The 21117-nt window shown below is 39.6% G+C and overlaps 1 protein-coding gene across 2 annotated transcripts in view; it reads right to left on the bottom strand.

The window, feature by feature from the left end:
* The window catches only part of LOC123366721 (sine oculis binding protein homolog), a 144057-nt gene that overhangs the window by 113547 nt on the left and 9393 nt on the right, over nt 1-21117 (bottom strand). For both annotated transcript variants that reach the window (XM_045010379.1, XM_045010378.1), the window contains exons 2-4: nt 18759-18897; nt 16587-16772; nt 2364-2515 (exon numbers count right to left, since the gene is read on the bottom strand). In XM_045010379.1, coding sequence (XP_044866314.1) covers nt 2364-2515; nt 16587-16772; nt 18759-18897 — 477 coding nt within the window. The remainder of the gene's footprint in view (nt 1-2363; nt 2516-16586; nt 16773-18758; nt 18898-21117) is intronic.

Here is a 21117-nt window from a genome sequence, read left to right as displayed (position 1 = left end):
ATAGAGGTGATAGAAAGTTCTAGATTGAAAATAATAAATAATGTGTGGACCAGGTTACGGTCTCAGTTTCACTCATGCAGTCACAGGCTCTCACAGGTGTAACCAAGGGTGGAATTTGGTCCTTTAACTTAAAGAAGGCTTTTATGCAATGATCCAAATGCTGTCAATTGTGTTGCCTTGCCATGTATTAATTCCTCAAAGCATATGGGAAAGTAGGACACATGTTGATCCTTAATATTTACAGAAGAAAACGCAGTCACTGTTGTGACCTGTTTGAGAGAAGTGTAGAGCAACTTACTGTGGTGAAATGTGCATTTAAAACAATAAGAACTTCTTTTGTTCTTGAGATCCAGGGCTGCCCAGAGGGGGGGGGGGGGCAAGTGGGGCAATTTGCCCCAGACCCCACAGGGGCCCCCACGAGAATATAGTATTCTATAGTATTGCAACTTTTTTTTTATGGAAGGGGCCCCTGAAATTGCTTTGCCCCAGGCCCCCTGAATCCTCTGGGCGGCCCTGTTTTTCAGATGGGATATAAGCCCCTTGCTTCATGGCATAAGCCAAAGACTAACACATGGGTCTTAGGCCCCCACTGTGGATTAGTAATTCCATAATTGTCCTCTATAGGATTTCTTGCTGCTTCCTCTAATGCATCTGGTACTGGCCACTGTCAGACATACAATACTGTACTAGATAGACAACTGGCAATTCCTATGTTCCTGTGTGCTGCTTTACTCAAGTAAATCCTGCCATTGGAAGCGAGAGGAGTTGCAGCTGAATAAGAAGTGCAGAACTGGATCCTTCGTTACCCCAGAGAGCTTACAGCATGCACATTTGTGCACATGCACGCGTGCACACACACACACACACACACACACACGTACTTCACTGTCCATGATCTGAACATCCAATTCTATAAACCATCTTACATGAAATAAATTTATTATTTTCATGTCAAAAATTGGAGTATCTTAGATGCGTTTCTCCCTACCCACCCCACGTCCTCCAAATCAAGAGAGATAAACACTACACTTCACAGAAGCTTCCACATGATTGTTTAACTTGCCTATATGCTCCAGTAAACATTATGAGCTTGATTCTCAAAGACTGCCACTAAAATTCCACTCTGCTGATTTTTGCAACCTAATTCTTTAGGCTTTTTTAGGGGCGGAGTGGTGGGTGGTGGGACAGAATGATGCAACCCAAATTTATAAAGGAGGGTAATTTGCAGCTACAATGTTTCTTGCATCTAAAATCCATTTTTTTTACCATAGATTGCAAATATCAGAGGGGGGGGGAATTATTTTTAAGATGACAGACTTCAAATGTTCTGCAGCATGGGTAAAATATGCAGGTTTAATAAACAAAAATGTGAAGAATTTTATGAATAAATAAAGCTTTCTAGATCAGTGAGTCTCACCCAAGGACTCCATTACACTAATAAGTATCAAACTGCCATAGCTATTTTTTGTAACAATTAGAAGTTGGTGTGTTTTGTAGGAGTGGGGGTTTTTTTTGTTTGTTTTTTATAACAGGAACACCCTATATTCTGCTGCACAAACCAGCTGCTAAAATAAAGTACAGGGGACCTTCAGTCACCGCACTTTACAGATTAGAATATTTTTTGTGGTCATTTCACTTTGGGAAACCAAGTTAGTATTAGAATTCCATTTTAACTTGAGATAAAATGATCTTTCAGATTATTGGAAACATCCTCGTGCTATGACAGATGGTTTTGTCACGGCTTACCCCACACAAAACACCAAAATGTCTGAGTTTTTTTAAAGCAATAAGTTCATAACTGTTTACATTTGAAGATAAACTTTAAAAGCATGAAACTAAGGTCCTGATCCAAAGCTCACTGAAGTCATTGGAAGTCATTGCCTTCACTGTACTTTGGATCAGGCCCTAACTGCGTATGCCATCGCCAATGATCCTGCTGCCACTGAAATCAATGACAAAACTTCTCTTGACTTCAGCTGTGCAAGATATAGCCACCTACCAAAAGTAAGACTTGTATGTCTACCTCCCTATGCACGGCTATGAAGATGCCTCCCCTAGTCTTACACATAGAGCAAATCTAATAAGATTCTGAAGCAAAACCATCATTCTTATTTTATAGTGCATTATTAGTATCGTCTAATTAAATTCATCCACCCTCACAGAACTCTGGCATCAAGCTGAGGGAAACTGAGAAAACAGGTTACACGTTAGTAAGGGGTGATAGTCCAACAGACAATACATATGGAAAAGTAAAGGGAACAGACAAAACAGGAAGAACAAAAAAAAAAAATTTATTTTGCTAGCTACAAAATGAGACCCGAGCTAGGCCTGTGTAGGGTTACATCTTTCTTTGGCTCTCTTACCTTGTTTCTCTTGAAGTATGCTCTTCGGCAAGCTGCAAAGCACTTCTCACTGCAGAAGCATTTCACTTCACTTCCCATACTCAGGGAATAGCGCTTGATTCCCACTTTCTGGCACCAGGCACACATTATTTGTACATTTGACACATCATCTTCTACAACAAAAATATAAAAATAATGTTTATATCAGATGCAAACACCCAATCGGACATCTATGCACTCAACCTCAGAACTCTATTGCAGTAACTTTGTCTTCCTCACTCTTTGTGAGCAGAACGAGGCAGGCTTGTGATTAACTACTCCCTAGGCTGCTGGTAGCCTGTGCCAACCAGGCCAGGAGACTGGCTGAACTTCTGAGCAGAGGCGGCTCTAGGTATTTTGCCGCCCCAAGCACGGCAGGCAGGCTGCCTTTGGCGGCTTGCCTGTGGGAGGTCCCCGGTCCCGCGGATTCGGCGGCACGCCTGTGGGAGGTCCGCTGAAGCCGCGGGAGCAGCGGACCCTCTGCAGGCATGCCGCCGAAGGCAATCTGCCTGCCGCCCTCGCAGTGACCGGCAGAGCGCCCCCCACGGCTTGCTGCCCCCGGCACGCGCTTGGCGTGCTGGTGCCTGGAGCCGCCCCTGCTTCTGAGATGGATGGAAAAGGTTATCTTAAAAAATGGTGCATCACTGAAAAGCTCTGGAGGTCCTTAGGGCTTTTTAGCATGTTTAAGAAAGTGCCTAACTGTATTTATTAAACCAGTAACCAACACTAAAGACCAACGTAACTAATGCTGTTACATTCCCATTACTTAAAATCCATTATCAAGAGCCTTGGAGGAATTTTGCTCAGCAGCTAGTTGATAAAATACACATGGAAGCTACCACACCAGAGCAATGTGAGGGCCCTTACAAACAGGATTCTAAATGGGATGTGAGGAAGGAAAAGGAAATGCCCCATTTGGGTGTTGATTCCAAATAATGATTAGAAGAGAATGGGAGGAGGTTTTCTCCAAGTAAAATTGACACAAAAATACATATTTGAGTGAGAGGAGAGATGCCTAATTGTGTTACTAAAATCTGCTAAGTGATTCTTATCATGGTTGAGTACATTTTAACTCATCAAGAGTTCTCTAAGATGTGCTATTTGACCCTGTTTTGAGTTCTTCTGACATGTATGTGGAGATTTAACTTTTTTATATTTACATTAATTTTGGTGTTATTTCCCTGAATTTTAGGGAGATCATTTCAATCATTCATAAGAAAGTGAGTGCAGCCTGGTACTCAATGCCATTTTCCTCATCTCATAGTCCTCATTCTCTTTCCGGTATTCCTCATGTCTCTATTCTAATTTGATAAATATTTTCTAGCAACCATCTTGTACTGATTTCATCATTTCTGTTCTCTAGAGCCTCCAACTTCTTTTCCCAATTACATTCTTTGCCACTAGCTCTTTGTGCTGTTACCTACAGTTGTTCCTGTCTATCTAGAGCATGGAAGTACCTAGACTGTTCCTTTAAATTGGATTCATATAGTCAAGTGCAACAAAATTCCCCATAATAATAAGACTTACATGGCACTTTTCATCTTCAAATCCTGGCAACGCTACTGTGAGGTCTGTATTCTTATCCCCATTTTATGGAAGGGGAAACTGAACAGTTAAGTTACTTGTACAAAGCAATACAATAAATCAATGGCAAACCCATGATTTAGGACTAAGAATTCTATTCCTATATCCAGTCCAATAGACAACATGACCTTTCAGTCACTGATATTAACTATTGTCTGATTTCTGGGGGCGGGGGAGCAAAATCCCCAAAAGACTAATTGTTAAAGCAATTTGCTGTCCAGGAGTGATGGAAAGTTCATGATTCAGAGAGCCTGCCATGCAGTCATCCCATTTCCCTGTAAAGGATTTGTTTTGAAGCAACGCTGTCATCATTCTGCAAAATTATTGGCAAACTAATTTTTAGTAGAATGATTTGGCTCCTTCCCCCAACTATCGTAACACAGACCTACGTGCTGCATTTTATTCACCTTAGCAGAATAAATATTGCCAGTTTAATAACGTTTTTCCTTCCACAAATTGTGTTGTGATTTATAGTTACAAATAAAATTGTACAATGTAAAAAACTTGACCTTTTAATTTGAATCAGACTATACACCTTTAAAACTATATTTAAGGCCAAGCCATAATGTAGATTTGTGTTTAATGTGCTATAATTATGACATTTTAGCACTTACTCTTTAGAGTGGGATTTGCCAAAATCTCATAAATGTTCTAACATATTTGACATCAGTGGAAATCAAAATACTTTGGGCCAAATTATAGCCAGCCATGCATGGGTTCAAGAAGCTCACACTGGGGGCAGTTATAATTTTGGCTGCAGGATGCTTTGGAGTGCAGACTGGCAATAGGAGCTGCCTACTGTTGTCATGACCCCGGGCCTGCCCTGTGAACCAGCAGGGCTGTACTGGCACCAGTACAAAGCACATCTATTCAAATGTGAGTCAAGAAGCTCTTTCCATCATGCTCCCCTAGAGCCACTGAAGGCAGTATGCCTTAGCAAGGGCATTGTTTCTCAGAAAGTACAACTCCTTTCCCACCTTGGTGAACCTGTTCCTTTTAGAAGGCATCATTTTGCCCCATTGAATTTACCTGGCAAGAGAAGAACCGAGGAAGCAATAAAAAAAAAGAAAAACCGCTTGCACCTGAAAACAGCAATGTGCTGCATTAAAGTCACTGAATGTACTTGATATTTTCCCCTACCAATTTAAGAGTATTAATTCTTAGATTGTTCTACAAAGCCCGAAAATGGAAGAGGTGCAGATGCTTCCTTTTACAACAACCTTCATTAATGCTGAGAAGAGCTGAAAGGGGGAACTTACCAGCTGAAAGCAGAGCTTAGCCTCTTTGAAAGTAATTGCTGGGAGCACTCACTTCCAAAGTAGATAGGTTCTATAACAATGTGGACTTGAAGAATGAGCACAAAATTCCAAAACAAGGGTTCTTAAACTATTCCATAGTGTGGGCCACATCTTAATAGAGAGAATGTCTTCTGGACCATTCACCCACCTGTTCATGAACAAACACTCTCTTGCTGGTGATCAGGAAGATCACCTATCCACCCATTTACAATCACATAACATCCTTGTGGCAACAACAGCAATTGTGTACATGAGAAAAGTAATCCTGGGGGGCTCAATTGTACTCTGTTTTTTTGCAGCCAGGCAGGTGGAGTAAGGCTCTCCCGTACCTCCTTGCGGGGCCATGTAAGGCCTTGCATTCAGCTCCCGGCATAGAGGGAAGAATAGGAGCTGCCCACTCCATATTTTATATATATATATATATATATATATATATATATATATATATATATATATATATATATACTGTCCTCCTCTGTCTTAAATAAATCCCACTACAAGCTGGCCATCAAAACTAGCTGGGTACAAGGTGAGAGTGTATGCTTCATCCATAAAGGACTGTAGTAAAATACTCCCACGCCCCAAATAGCAGTGGTGGAACTGTGGCTCAGGGATCTCTGAGGCACATGTTTCCTGGGACAATGCAGCTAAGGCATCACCCTTTGCTCAGTGCTGTACCTTAAGGCACAATCTTACCCTAAGAAAGTATATAATGTATTTTTAACTTCTCTTAATGCAATTTACCAGGTGGAAATAAGTAAGTAAAGAAGCCAGTGCCATGTGATCAATCAGCTCTCCATGGACCACCAACGGGTGGGCCACAGACCACAGTCTGAGAACCTCTGTTCTAAAACAATGTATTTCTTTAGCTTTGAGTGATTAGGGCTGACAGATAAAGGTACACAGGATAAAATCAGGACAGGCGCAGAGCCAAGTGCTGTGGCTTACGTGGCAGGATATGTGGATGAAAGCTGGGGGCCAGATTAAAGTTCCTGATTTGTGCACATATTTTCCTCTTCTTCATCAGTTACAAGACTGTATTGAGCTTGTGAAAATATTTAATAGGAACCTTACATGACAGTGTATTAACCTTAGTGGTTGAACAAGTAGAGTACAACTTTTAAAACAGCTAATAGTCCAGCCACTTCTGTAATTACAAAACAATGGCAATGGGAAATAAAACAAAAAATATCAATTAAGGTTTTGTATAGTAAGAAACAGAGTTTGGTTGTTTGGGTTTTTTTTGTCTTATTCTAAAAAGAAACTGGAATGCTCCAAAAACTGTAGTTTTAGTCTTCCACAGAAGTCAGGATTCTCATAACTTTTTCACAGACCTTGGTTTCATACTAAGGGTACGTCTCTACTACCCGCTGGATTGGCGGGTAGTGTTCGATATATCGGGTATCGATTTATCACGTCTCGTCTGGACGCGATAAATTGATCCGCTAATCAACGCTCGTACTCCACCTCCACAGGAGGAGTATGCACAGTCAATGGGGGCGCCACAGCAGTCGACTCGCTGCCGTGAGGACAGCCAGGTAAGTCGAACTAAGATACTTGGACTTCAGCTATGCTATTTGCATAGCTGAGGTTGCATATCTTAGTTCAAACCCCCCCGCTAGTGTAGCCCAGGCCTAAGACTAAATCCTTCAGAATTATATTTACCAGATACTTGCCCTTCTGTTAGGAAAATGTATCAATAAATAGTATCTAGCGCACTCAGTGACAAGCGTTTACAGCAAGAATTCAGAAAAGAAGGGACTCTCAAACTGAACATGTTCAATTGGCTTGTCTATCCTCAATCTTTTCCAAAACTCTTCTATATGATTACATTAGGCCAGGTCTAAAATGAGCATTTTTCCAGTATAACTATACCAGTATATTATACTGACAAAGTGCTCCTCATATGGACACAATGTATGCTGCCAAAACTGTATTTTGTATCAGTCTCGCTTATTTCAGACCACTTGTGCAAAATATGCTATCCTGGCAAAACCACAATTTTGCCAGTATGACTGAGTCTACACTTGTGGCTTTTGTGAGTACAGCTCTGTTGGTCAGGAATCACATTTCATAGCACCCCTGACTGACACAGGTATGATGATAACATCTGTAGTGCAGATCTGGCCTTCATATCATCATATTTTACAGTTGGCAAGACAAAGATAAAGTTAATTTTGGAAACTTTTCAACTGTTTTGCCAACTCCGTATTACTGCCTTGGGGTCCATTCCTGCAAGGTGTTTGGCACCTCCTTAGAGGTGCTGAGCTATCCCAATATACTTTACACTTAACATTTATCAAAGGTAATGACAGCACTCTCAGGCATCAGACAAGCAAGATTTAGAACAGAGAAAGTAAGTAGTAACAAGTGAGTTTTCAGCAGAACATCCACACTGATGTTTTCTATAAACACATCAGGTATTAAAACCACACATTTCTTTCATTTACCGCTCGAGATCTGAATTTCCAGCCTCTATTTTAGTGAGATCTCAGCTCTTCGGAAGAGTTATTCTGGGAGTTCCAATCTTGTGTTTTTCTGCCCCTGGGTTATGTCATTACATGTTGAAAGAGAGCTCCCTGCAACTGCTGCACAGATAGTGCTTATATACATCTCTTTATGGTTCTTAGCCTGTGTTTTTTTCATAATGAACAATGCAATAAGCACAGTATGTTTGCAGTGTTAAATCATGTTCCCTAAGGGAGCAGTTTGTATAACAAGACAAAATTATCACATTATAATAACTAAATATGCATCAGGCTAGAGCATGCTTCAATTAATCATCAAAAGTTTGCACTGTCTATTCAGGTCTTAATTAAGCAGAATGGTGTTGGGGATTTTGTATGGTTGGTTTTGTTTTTCCCTTCAAACCAATGTGAGGGAGTTTATCAAAAATTGTCCTTCTTAAAGCCACTAAGTAGCAGTTTTGGTGAATCCCTCTTATATGTTGTCATAATATTGGGGTGGGGGAGGAAGGAACAGAAAGTAACCAAGAACAATAAGAGTAAATCCTTTCCTTATAGCTCTAACCCATAATCCAGGCAAACATGCAGAGCCTATTGTATGAGCAGGATGAATTCCCTAAAATTATGGTGCTAAATCCTGCTTGTTTTACTCACTGTTTATGACTACGACATTCTAATAATGTTATTTTAAGTTATCTGATCTGCACTTACAACACTAACTCTAGTTTCAAGAGTTTGGGGAAACTAAATGCAGTTAATAGCCCTGATCCTGCAATGAGCTCTGTGCAGGTGGTCCAAACAGTGGCGCTGAACACTTTTAATAGTGGGGGGTGCTGAAAGCCAGCCCCCTTGCACCGTCCGCCCTCCCACCCAGAGCTGGGGCCAGGAGCAGGGCCGTGTCTCTGGGAGGGAGGGACCTGGCCAGGGGTAAGGGGGCTGAGGCTGGAGCCACAGCTGGGGGTGGGCATAGGGCCAGGAGCAGAGCCCTGGGAGTGGAGCCAGCAACCGGGACCCCGTGTAAAACCTGGGGGTGCTCCAGCAAACCCCCCCCCCCAGCACACCTAGCTCCCATGCCTATGGGTCCAAAGGTTTTCATTTCATAAACTCCTTGAACTCCATTCAGCCTGGGGAATTTACAGCCTTCTAAGATTGTAAATTCTTTTAACCTTAACTGTTTTGCAAGAAGAGTTTCTAAACTGGCTAGGGCTATGCAGTTCAGGCACTGAAAGGGTTGTCTGGAGAAGTAATGTATGGGACCTGGAATTAAAACAGTTACATCTGCAGGGACTGAAGTAAGCTACAGAAGTGGTGTCTGTGCTCCCGCACTGAAAGGGTTACACCTGGACAAAATGGTTAGGGAAAGCTGTACCTGTGATCTGGTACAGAAAGAGCTACACCTTCAGATAAACCAATGGGAAGAATAGGAGAGGAGCCTTTAACTTTGGCATTCCCTGTCTTTCCTGAGATCCTCTCTTCAGACCTGTTTCCTAGCCTTCCAGGCTCCGTCCCACTCAAGCCTTTCAGTAGCAGTGCCTACCTTCCTTTTCTCTATTTTCCTATTCTTTCTCTCCTCGATGCTCCACCTACAAGCCAGAGACTTGCCCTTTAAAGGAATTTGGAGCCTAACTACCTTTAATGAGCACAAGTGATCTCCTGCTGCATGCTATTAGCCCCTAGCTGGGAGAGAACCATGAATTTTATTTAAATCACTGGGGCACACAGTCAACCTTTTTACCCTTTTTCAAGACTATTTTTTGCAATGAAAAGGACAAACCCTTATTTTTTTAAAGAATGAAATCTGAGGGCTTGGCTACACTTGAGAGTTGCAGCGCTGGGAGTTACAGCGCTGGCCGTACAGCTGTGTAGGGAAAGCGCTGGTGTGTGGCCACACTCACAGCTACCAGCACTGCAGTGTGGCCACATTTGCAGCATTTGCAGCGCTGTTGGGAATGATGCATTATGGGCAGCTATCCCAGCGTTCAAGTGGCAGCAACGGGCTTTTCAAAAGAGAGGGGTGGGGTGGAGTGTGACAGGGAGCGGGGGGGGGGGAGAGAGAGAGAGAGTGGATTTTTGGAGCCGACACTGTATATTAGCTCCCTGCCTTGCAAAATCAGAAAATTTTCCCGACCCCTTACGCTTAACTGCAAACAGCCTGCAGACCAGATAAGAAGCTGCTCCAACGGACTCCCTTTCTCTGCCCCGCCCCCGCTGTTTCTCTCATGAAGCAAACACTCACTCATTCCCCTGCCTGCCTCATTCACAGGCTTTATCTCATTTGATTGTTCACTGAGTTACAGATTGATCACAGCAAACAGGAGCTGTGTTTGTTTTTTAGATAAGCAGCTCCCGGAGCCACGGAGCCCCGGGTTCACAACAAAACAAAGAGAGTAATTAGTTAAAAGCATTCTGGGATATCTCCTAATACCCTGGAGGCCAATAACAGCGCTGGTGTGTGGCCACACCCGAAGAGCAGCGCTGCATCACCAGCGCTGCACTCGTTACACCCCAAGCAGACCAGGTGTTCAGCCAGCGCTGCAGCCAGGGAGTTGCAGCGCTGGATGTGCCTTGCAGGTGTGGACAGTTACTAAGTTGCAGCGCTGGAAAGCCTCCACCAGCGCTGCAACTCTCAAGTGTAGCCAAGCCCTTAGATTCTATAGCATCTGAAGTGTTAAAATCAAACTTTATTAGCTGTACTGGGACCTTCCAGAATTTGCATAATGGTTAATTCTGGAGTTCTCCAATCCTAAAACTCTAGCTTTCCATTGCGGACAATCAAATAAAACCAATTTGGATTTTCCATACCAAGCAGCTTTTGAGATAAAATATTCCCTAGTCAGACTCCTCCAAAATAATTTTTCACACTCATATGTTTAAAATTTCTTGTCTGACTAAATTCAATTTACAAAAAAAAAAAAAAATCTGGAGGTTTTTCTAGGACATCCATCACCACCCTATCCAAGCATTGATCTTGTGACTAGATGACATGCTTGACAAATTTCAGGTGTTGAAAGCAGCTTTATAAAACAGTTATGAGACGGAAATCAGAAAAATGGCTTGCAATGGAAAGCTTGTTAAAACTGTAGCTGTGGAATCATTACAGTGACTCTATAATGTTTCCTTTTGAAAGTCAATCTCTTGAAGTAGGCAAAATGGTAAAAAGATTGGTAAAATGGAGTGTCCCAGTTCTTTTAAAAGTTGTTTTGGGAAACCACTGCTTCCCTCTATTTTCTATGCCTGAGTTATGAGGCATATTCTCATATATAGCTCAATCAGAACTGAATGCATACCACAAATATATACTGACATGTGGGCAGGATTTAAGCATGCAAGCTCATAGGCACAGATTACAAGAGGAGTGTGGGAACTCCCTTCTTATTCATCACATGCTATTACAGTGCATGTGTAGACTTCACGATTTTCTTTCTGGCACAAAGAAAAAACATTTTGCTGTCCAAAGAGAGCAAAAAGCATTGACAAGGTGCTGGAAGTAGAGAAGACTGGCAACTAGTGGCATCTTAAAACAACATAAAAACAACCTATTATCACTGTAAGCTAGATAATTGTATCAGAAAAAATTAATGTGGATAAACAACAGACACATATAAAAGCTACATTCACGCTACCGAACAGTACACATGTATCACATGGAAATGGTGAAAAAATTCAAGTGGGAACAGGATGCCTGTTCACACTAAAGGAATATTAGTTCTAAAATACAAAGGAGGTGAAAACCAGCAATGGTAGCAGACAGGTACAAATGTCCAGTGTTGGCCCACTGAACAAAATAGCCTAACAAACTCCATCAACACAGTCCTTCCAAATACACACACAATTTTCAGAGACACTGAGTCATTTTGCAACCTTTTTTGATCAGCCTCAGGAGTCCAGAGAAGCCTTTGGTTAATTCCTTTCATTTATTCAGAAAAGAAAACAGATTAATGGACTACAGTAATTTCAAACAAAGAAAACGAGAAGATGAAGTCAAGTAGTAAGCACAAGAAGAATCATGGTTGTGGAATTGTTAGAAAGTTAAACCTGCAACAGGAAAAATAGTAAAACATTGCTCAGATCAGTGTCAAATGAAATCAGAAGAGGGAATAAGAGTTGGAAAATAATGACCTGGGAGCCAGAGTATACTAAAATTGAAACCACCTCAGTATATAAAATTAGGGCTAGTCCTGCAGCCATTATTTAAGCAAAACTGTCATTGAGCTGTGCCTGAATAAGGATGGAAGGATTGGGAATACAGTAATGGGACCATGGGGAATTTAGATAGGTAATCCTGGACTTAATTTTTACAACCAAGTTTATAAACCCTGAATAGAAAGCATTTTAAAATTCATCCCATACTTCTAAATTCTTCCTATAGCATTTGAATCTTGATAATTTTTACAGCACACATTTCTAGAGAGTCCTTAGGACTAGAACTAATGTCTACTTTTATGCATTGCAGGTACTCTGTTGTAATAATAATGAGTCTGAGTTACCTAAGTGCACTTGTACTTGTAACAAAATTGTAAACTTCTATTCAACTATCCAGCTCTGATAAAGGATATAGCTCATTTCTTTCTATAAAATACCTCTCTTAGTTATTCATCTTGGCATTCAAACATAACATTTCCTTCTTCCAAGTTTTCATGATTTTTTTTCAGATATACAGTTTTATAATCTGATTTAATGTCACTTCCAAAATCTAAACATGCTTACTTTACAGGACCCAGATATTAGAAATGCTTTTGTTTGGCCTCAGGAGACCTTACCTCCTTCACTCTGGTATCCTTTGGGCCCCAATAACAGTAATAACAGTTCTGTAGGGTCAGACATTATACATCACACTTTTTTAAAATACCTTGATTGTTGCAAACCTTTCAGTGCAACAGCAGTCCTTATCATTTTGAAATTACCAAGTGAAGAAATGTGGTGCAGAGGAACAGAGCTGGCACTGTTCTAGGGCTTGGAGGATTTAAGATCCCTCCCAAAAAAATACAAACTATCATTGTGGGGGGGGGTGGTGAATGGGAGATCATTTTATCCCTGTATTTTTGCCCTTTGGATGCTAGGTCAGCTCAGAAGCAGTCCTCCTTCCCTTTCACTGCTCCCCTTGATGACTGCTTCCCCACTCAGTGCAGCATAGCAGGGAGCCAGCTGTTGTTTGAGCAGAGTCAAAGCTACTTAAAATAACTGATTTATTCTGTAAACCAGAGACATAGAGAAGAGGGTACGGGAAGGAACATTATTCCCTGCACCCCTGTGCATGCCCCAGGCACAATGGCAGTCCTTCTGCTCCCCTGCTGCTGCACCCCTTCCCGAAAGGGCCAAGACTCTGCCCCCCTCTCTCATATAGCCAGTCCCACATGGACTGCTTGGCAGCACACACTGCACCCAATACAAGGGGTGGCACAGTGGCAACATTCCCCTTTTCTTGTGGAGCAATTGTGCTTCCAAAAGCTCCCTTTGGGGTGGGGCATCTCTGCACCTCAATTTGGGCTATGTTGCCAGGCAATAAGAATCCAATCCAGCGTCCACTGAAATCAATAGAAAGGTTCCTACAGAATTCAATGGGTTTGGGATTGGATCCAAACTGAGCACATAATCTAACAGGAAATGTTGATGTTGCCAACATATACACACAACTAAAGTGATGGTTCTTTACTTGGCCAGAATTCCATATCTGAGAGAATGAGGGAGCTGCAGTGGGAGAACTGTTGAAGGGCCCTATCCTTTAGGTTGAGAGTCAAAGGAAGTTTTAGATGTACAAGGAATGCTGTAAATGACAAGCGACAGCAAAAAACACTTGAGGATGCAACTCTGGCACCTATAAGCTAAATTCTAGACTGATGCAATGTCAGAGTAATAGGACTTGGTTGTATTTCCTTGTAGTGGAACAATTCAGGGTGAGACACAGTTGGGATCCTCAAGCTGTTCAGACTGGCCCACAGAAGAAGCATTGGGGGTTTAGTACTCCATCAGTCCTACAGAGGCACAGAGAGTTAATGCTCCCCACTGTGAGAATCTTGAGAGGGAGAGAGCCAAAGAGAACATCTGGTATGACTAGAGTACCTGAAACAGAGAAATCTACAAGTGTAGAGCCAGTGGGAAGGAAATGCGTTCTCTCCTGCATTTTGGGGCCAGACTCTGCAACCCCTACTCATGTGAATAATCCTATTAGCTGAAGGTGAGAAAATACTATTCAGTGTATGACTAAAGACTGCAGGATACAGGTTACTATGTTAGTACATTAAATACTGGCATCATGGTTCCAGTACAAATATTATGATTTTTCTATAATGTTGCTGGCTGCTATACTTTGTTCCTTGTTATTTTGACATCATTTGTTATTGTATAGAAATACATTCTCTTTTCCTTTTACATTGCTCTGTGGAACACAAGATTTTTCTAAGGCTAGGTAGAAGTAATTTTATTATTGGTATCATGTTGTTTCAATATGCTGTACTTGGGACTAACTTGAAACATCATTCAGAAGCTGCAGCTGGGACAAAATGCAGCTACCCACCTGTTTGGGGACATTAGCCACAAGAAGCATACTGCACCACTTCTCTCAAGACTGCACTCACTTACTGTTTGCTTCCAGGTGCAATTTAAGTTCTTGATGTTGATCTACAAAGACCTGTATGATTTGGGTGCTGGTTGAGTCTGTTTCTTTTCTAACATGCTTCCACAGCAGATCAGGTCAGTTGGGGTATTCTTGATAATAGTGTCTAGAATTAAATGTCTCGGGGAAGAGTGTTCTCAGTGAAGGGCCATCAACTCGGGAATTTTCAGTTTTGTACATGCACACTTGTAGCTGGGGTAAAATTTTAAAAAGCACCTAGTATTTTATTAAGTTAATATTAAAAGTTGAACAGTTGAGAGGTGAGGTGAATTTGGGCAGACTATTTAAAACTCTTTGGGTTTTCATTTGGTTTTCAAAAAAAAAACAACCATATTTATTGCATACTGAACACTTGGGAGAAAAGATAATTTTGTTACATATTCAATACTCCAGCCTCTTCAGATAGTGTAAGAGCTCACGATACACATCTCCAAGACACCCAAAAGTTCTCAAACCGGAACATGAAAGATCAGATTTGGCATCATAATATTTGTAAGGCAAAAAAGGTAAAAAACAAACAAAAACAAACAAAAATGAGAAAATATCTTTAAAAAAACCCAACCTTCAGATCTTATTTATACATCATAAAGAATCAAAAGCATGGTGGGAGGAACAATTTTTAAAAATACTTTGAAGGTCAGTTTTATTGGTGGACTCTGGAACATAGTTAGTAAGTGGATGGGGGAAGAGCAGAAATAGATCTGCTTGGCCAGTATTTTCCTGTGTCCCCATTGCTATGGTTGAGGTTATTTGTTTTTCGACGGCATAGTCTATCTTTTCCTGCTTGACTGCTGTTATTTAAATTCATCAATTATGACAGCATGTACAATTCATGTCATAGCCCTGTGTTATAACAACATAATAGTGTTGCCACAAATTCAGCATTATGACTTCAGTCTTGAATCAAATTGGAAGAGAAGATAGCCTGGGAAATACAAGCCCTTGATTAAATGTTATGGGGCAGATTAACCCCATTTTAAGATTCAGCCCATATGGCTGAGATCTTTTGCTGTGCAAAGGCTGAAGGAGCGGGCCCAAATAGCTCTGGTAATTAGCAATAATTGTACAAAATACATGGAAAATTTTCAGCAAGGAGAATAGATTTAGTAATATGTTTGACATTTTTTCAAAATATTAAAATACCCTCTAACTGTCAGCTTCCTGTCAAATAAAATAGTAACACAAAAATAGATATGTATTATGTATTTTAAATTCAACTTTGTAAATGTGTTGAAGTGTAGAGAAGGCCATTCCACACTTGGCCCCTGATCCTGCAAGCTGCTCTGCCCAGTGTCAGAGGGGCTCTGTATGGGTGCAGGAATCCATTGAATAACTGGGACCTTAATAATTAAATACATCACCATGTTCCTGAATTCTCTAATAGAGTAATAGTGATGTTCTTTTATACATATTTAGTACATTCTAGGTCCTGTTCTACCCCCAGTGAAGTTAACCCAGTTCAACAACACTCACAGTAACTTCAATGGAAGCAGGACTGAGCCTGCTGCTATATAAATTCACCAATTATTGCAGTGTGTTCAACAGTAAATAATAACAGCAATTATATACACTAGTGTAGCCATAACAGTTACTTTAGTAGATAATAGTAAACAGCATGCAGTGTGGAATAAGTAATTTCTCAAACTAACTCAGAAAATTAATGTTGGAAAAATTGCTCCAGATAAGAATTTCATGGAATTTTTAAAACATTTCAGTACAATCTCTCGGGGTAGCATTTGCATCATATAAAATCCCCAAAGTACAATGGTCCAGAATTTCAATGAGAACTGAGACAGTCTTCCTGGGATGAGCTTGTTATCCTGATACAAGGACATGTGATATTGATTTGACTATTTGTTTGTTTAGTTGTATGCTTTGTGGACCTTGTTTATAATCTCATCATCTTCCATCAATTTATGTAAAGACTTTTTTCATAGAAGAAAATCATTTGTTTAAAACAGATATTGTTGAATTGCTGAGACAGTATAATTCAACATCCAGAGTTTCACAAGCAGTATAAATAGGTACAGAATTTTGCCTAGCATGATACTGACTAGAATTTTACAATAATACTAGCACATAAAGTCACTCTGCTGCTTCCTACCTAAGGATCCTTATAAGTCTACTGTGACAGCCTTTCAAAAAAATTAAATTAAACCTTTTACAAATGAGCCACAATCTAACAAGGTCAGAATAGCTATCTATGATAGTTACAATTCTTTAAAATGTTTGTTATGTGATTTACCTGCTGGTGGCTTTATGAAAGGTGGTGGAATTAATGGTACAATAATGGGAACATTCCCATGATCCTTTGACCCTGCTGGTGAGTCTGAAAATCCATTTCCTGTGGCAAGCCCTGGATAGCTTGTGTTTATATTGTATGGTGAAATAACACTGTCCTCAGGTAATTTTGGTTTTGGCAAAGAATTTTCTGTAAAAGAAAAAGAACAAATCATACAGTATGGCAGAAGTGTTGCTTAGGTGCCCCTACATATTTTCACCAATCTGATGTAATTTTTTTTCTCAAACAAAAAGAGTAAACAATAAAAATGAAAATATTTTATCCTTCAAAAGTCTTTACCACATCCCAGCAAAATTTTAATATTTTGTCAAAAACTACATTAAACTTTGCTGTACTGCTTTAAAAAATCAGGCTCTCTTTCTTTTACATAGCCTGAGTATGCCCAATTTATTCAGTGACATCACACTCCACTGTCTTTGATATCAATTATTTTCATGGCAGTGAATTGTGATGTCACACACTGGATTGTGGTGTCATCAGATGAATTATGCAAAAGGAGTAGACTGATTAAATAAGAGAACCTTTTATTCCACTCCAATAACTAGTAATAATGGAAAAGAAGATAAAGAAAATAACAAAAAAATTGAAATTTTAGAAAAATATTTGCTATATTTTGTTATAATTGTAATTCTTTAATACAAAACCACACCTGAACTCTTATTTATAGGCATTTCTCTGCTATACTTTAACTCACTAAGGAACAGGATTTAATAAGATCCTAGAATAGCTATTCCTCTTCTCACAACAAAAGCAAAGTACTTTTTTTCCCTAAAGACTCTGTAAGCCAAAGATTTCTACCTGGCACAGGTATTCAGCATCTTTGTTTGTACTATAAAACATATGACTTGTATCATGTGTTTATAATGATACATATGATCCCATCTATTTTACAATGGTGAGCAAAATACTATAAAGACTTATTCTTAAAATGTGCCACAAATTTGATTCCTCATAGATTGTGGCTGTAGAGAATCCCATGTAAGGTTTGTTTATTAAAATGTAAGAAGAAAATAAAATACATTGGCGCATAGGAACAAGTTATTTTAAAGATGGCTTACACATATTGTATTTTAAATGGAATACAAATACTAATTACTGTATCAATAACAGTATACAACTAATGGCTGCAAACATTTAATGTCTATACAATTAAATTGTTTTATCTTACCTCTACTTTTTCCACCTTTTATCTAGCACCCTCTCCTCCAGTACTGGGCTCTTTGGTGCCAGTATTCATATCAGCACCCACTGAATACCATGCTGCTGTATGCCACCATAAAGAAACCCCAGAGACGGGTGGCCATATATGCAGCAAAATGTTGCAGTTCAACAGTGCAAAGCCTCTGTAATTTCCTCTCTTTTACCTCAGCTTTGAGAAATTCTTGTTGGATAAGTCAAGATCCAGCAATTTTCTACTCTTTTACTCTGAAGAAATGTTCTTCTTTTCATTGTGATTGCAATTCCCTATCCAGCTGGTGTGGCTGAAGAGTCAAAAGGTAGCAACTGAACTGCTGAACAAAAAGACTGAATCCCATTGTTTAGATTTTGAACAAATTTATATACAGTACATGAAGGACCAGATATGCTGACCCCAAACAAGCTCCGCCCCTTAAGCCTTTCTAATGCACTTTCAAGAAATAATATATTAAAATAAAAAACATTATTAAGTTAACCTTTATAAATACTAATCATGGCTCTTCCATACATTCTGAACATTCTAGTTCAACATCTGACCTTATCAAAAGCCTCAGCCCAACATTTTTGTCAGAAGGAAGATTCATTAGACCCAGACTGCTAAGAAAACATTTCCACATTTCCTTTAAAAAAAAAAAAAAATTGGCAGCTCTTTGGAATCTTGGGTGCATGAGTTTCAATTGGCTCAAAAAATGTTACTGTTGGAGATACATTAGTAAGGGCATATTAGCTGCTATGTTTGTAAATGTTGTACACTTGTATTCTATTGCTTTCTGCTTACTGGAAGGCACTGTCAGAGATGTATATTTAAATCAGCCACAGAATAAGCAACAAAACATGAATCCTAGTGCAAGCCATTTCTGGCGGGTTGAGATAGTTAATCCTTCTTTGCATGAACAAAGGCACATTAAATGTCATTACCTTTGAGAACAGAAATGTGCTGCCGGCTCTCCCCATCTGCAGAGTAGTTCCTGAATTCAATATCTTCTCCATCTTTCAATTCAACCTTATCATAACCATACCAGCCAAGAAGCTCATTCATAGTGTTTTCTGCAAAGTTCTGAAAGAGAAGAATTGCCTACTTATTTATGTAATCAATAATCATTTGGAACGAAGAGATGAATGCATAAATCGAATTCTATTTGCAGTGTACCATGAACTGCCAGGTTTGTTCCACCTCCTCCAGACTAATGTTCATTTTCCAAATCTAGTATATAATATGTAATGCACTTAAATCTCAGTGATACACATAATTATGACAGACCTTTATTTTATTGTAATTTAAAGAAAATAAGGAAAAAAGAGGATTGGTTATGATTTTTGCTCAGAAATTGGAAGTCAGTTATGTTTTTAGAATATATTATTCACAAAAGTTTGTCTCATGCTATCATAAAATATTTAACATTACAGCAGAAAAAACAAAGATTTTTTTTTCAGCAATCAATCTCACTATGCTACAGCCATTTCAACTGAAATAAATTACTGACTCGGGTACAGTTCCTGAAGGTGGATAAGCAGCAGATTGAATAAAATCACAATAAAAACTTTTTTAAAATTAAAACTTCCCCTGAAATGTTGAAATCCCCAAAACAGCAGTATTATGCTAGAGCACAAGAACCAGAAAATGAAATTGACTAGAAACTGAAAGTGAAACTAAATAAACCAAGTTTGCTCAAAATGTAGCCTCTGAACTGACCGAGTCCATGGATCCTGCCCCGAAGTATAGCCTTGCAAATGCAGCCTTCCATTGGTTTCCTACACTGCAGCTATGGAAACACAGCCCTGAAAGACTACCCTAACAGGACAGAATCCAGATGCCAGACTCTATCCTAACTTAAACCTCAATTAAGTTCAGTAGCTCCAGTGGATGCTTTGTTGATGAACTCAACCTTTGAGTACTGTAATTTCTAATCACTTGTCAGGGAATATGTAAATAAAGGCTGTAGGCATTTATTCTTTACTTTTAAAATAAAAATAAATCTATATACAAATTAGTTGCAGCCTTTAGGATCCAGCCAAGATGCCAGTAATGGCCCACACGGTCACAAAGGTTAAGTAACTCTAGACAAATTGAACCAGCCTAGTTTCACTATCCAATCTGAGTGAAGTGCAAAAAGTAAACAGCAACATGGTGAAAAGTAAATTTGATTTTAAAATTCTATTAATTTTAATAAAGCCAAAGGCCTGATCCTATTTCTAGTGAAGTCAACTGTTCTTTTGCTATTAATTTCAATGGAAGTAGGATTTGGTCCTATGTTATTGGCAACATGAGTGAAGAATCTTTTAAAAATCTTATTTTTAAAAGTCCCTTTGATTAAAAACAATTCAAAATTAATTCATTGTATTTATTTTGATTATTATATTTTAATATTAGTATTGTTGTAGCAACTAAAGACCAGGGCTCCATTGTGCTATGCAGTCCCTGCCTCAAAGAGCTTACAGTCAAAGTCTGGAAGTACCTGCTTGCTTTTTTCCATGCTGCCCCTCCTGGAAGGGGGTCCCTGTAATTAGTCACAAAGCACCTCATTATCCTCCTTCAAATCTTTTCTTAAGATTCTATTTTTCCATGATGGCTGCAAAAAAAATTGATAATGACTAGACTGCAGGTGTGCTGATACCACTGTCGATCATGCTGATCAATTTTTTTTTTCTCGTACTCCCTTGTCTGCTTGTATCCATCTGTTGTTTCTTATCTTAGACTCCCCAAAGAGCTTACAAACCATGTCTTTGTGTTCTGTTTGTAGAGCACCTACCACAATGGGGTCCTGGTCCATGGCTCTAAGGGCTACAGTAATACAGATAAGTAATAACCATAATAATAAAGTTTAAGATGGTGTGAATGTGACAGAGCACAAGGAAACAAAAAGAGAGTTATGAATAATCAGCAGTCACAGCACAGCAATTGCCTAATCATTGTCAAGTGTTCTCTAGGCATTATGATATGGGTGGGTTTTAAGGAGAAATGTAAAAGAGGATAATGTAGTGACCCTGTGGATTTTGCAGGGGTAGCATGGGGGACAGCATGATGGCACTCTTCCGAAAACCTGACAAATGGACAATCAATGGTGAAGCAAATGTGGGGGTCTTATGTCTCTATAGCATATAAGAAATGATAGTTAAGGTGAGAATAGACCATAATGGGCCTTAAAAGTGAAGACAGGTAGTTTGTGCTTGATACAATGGAGAAGGGGGGTCAGTGGAGGGATGCAATGAGGTGGATAACATGGTCAAAGTGATGAGCCACAACGATTATTTTTCCTGCAGCAGCAAGATGTAGGCA

The sequence above is a fragment of the Mauremys mutica genome, chromosome 3 (assembly GCF_020497125.1).
Source record: "Mauremys mutica isolate MM-2020 ecotype Southern chromosome 3, ASM2049712v1, whole genome shotgun sequence".
In the NCBI taxonomy this organism is placed as follows: Eukaryota; Metazoa; Chordata; order Testudines; family Geoemydidae; genus Mauremys; species Mauremys mutica.
The sequence above is the reverse complement of the archived record's forward strand: the minus strand, read 5'-3'. Positions and strand labels throughout refer to the sequence as shown.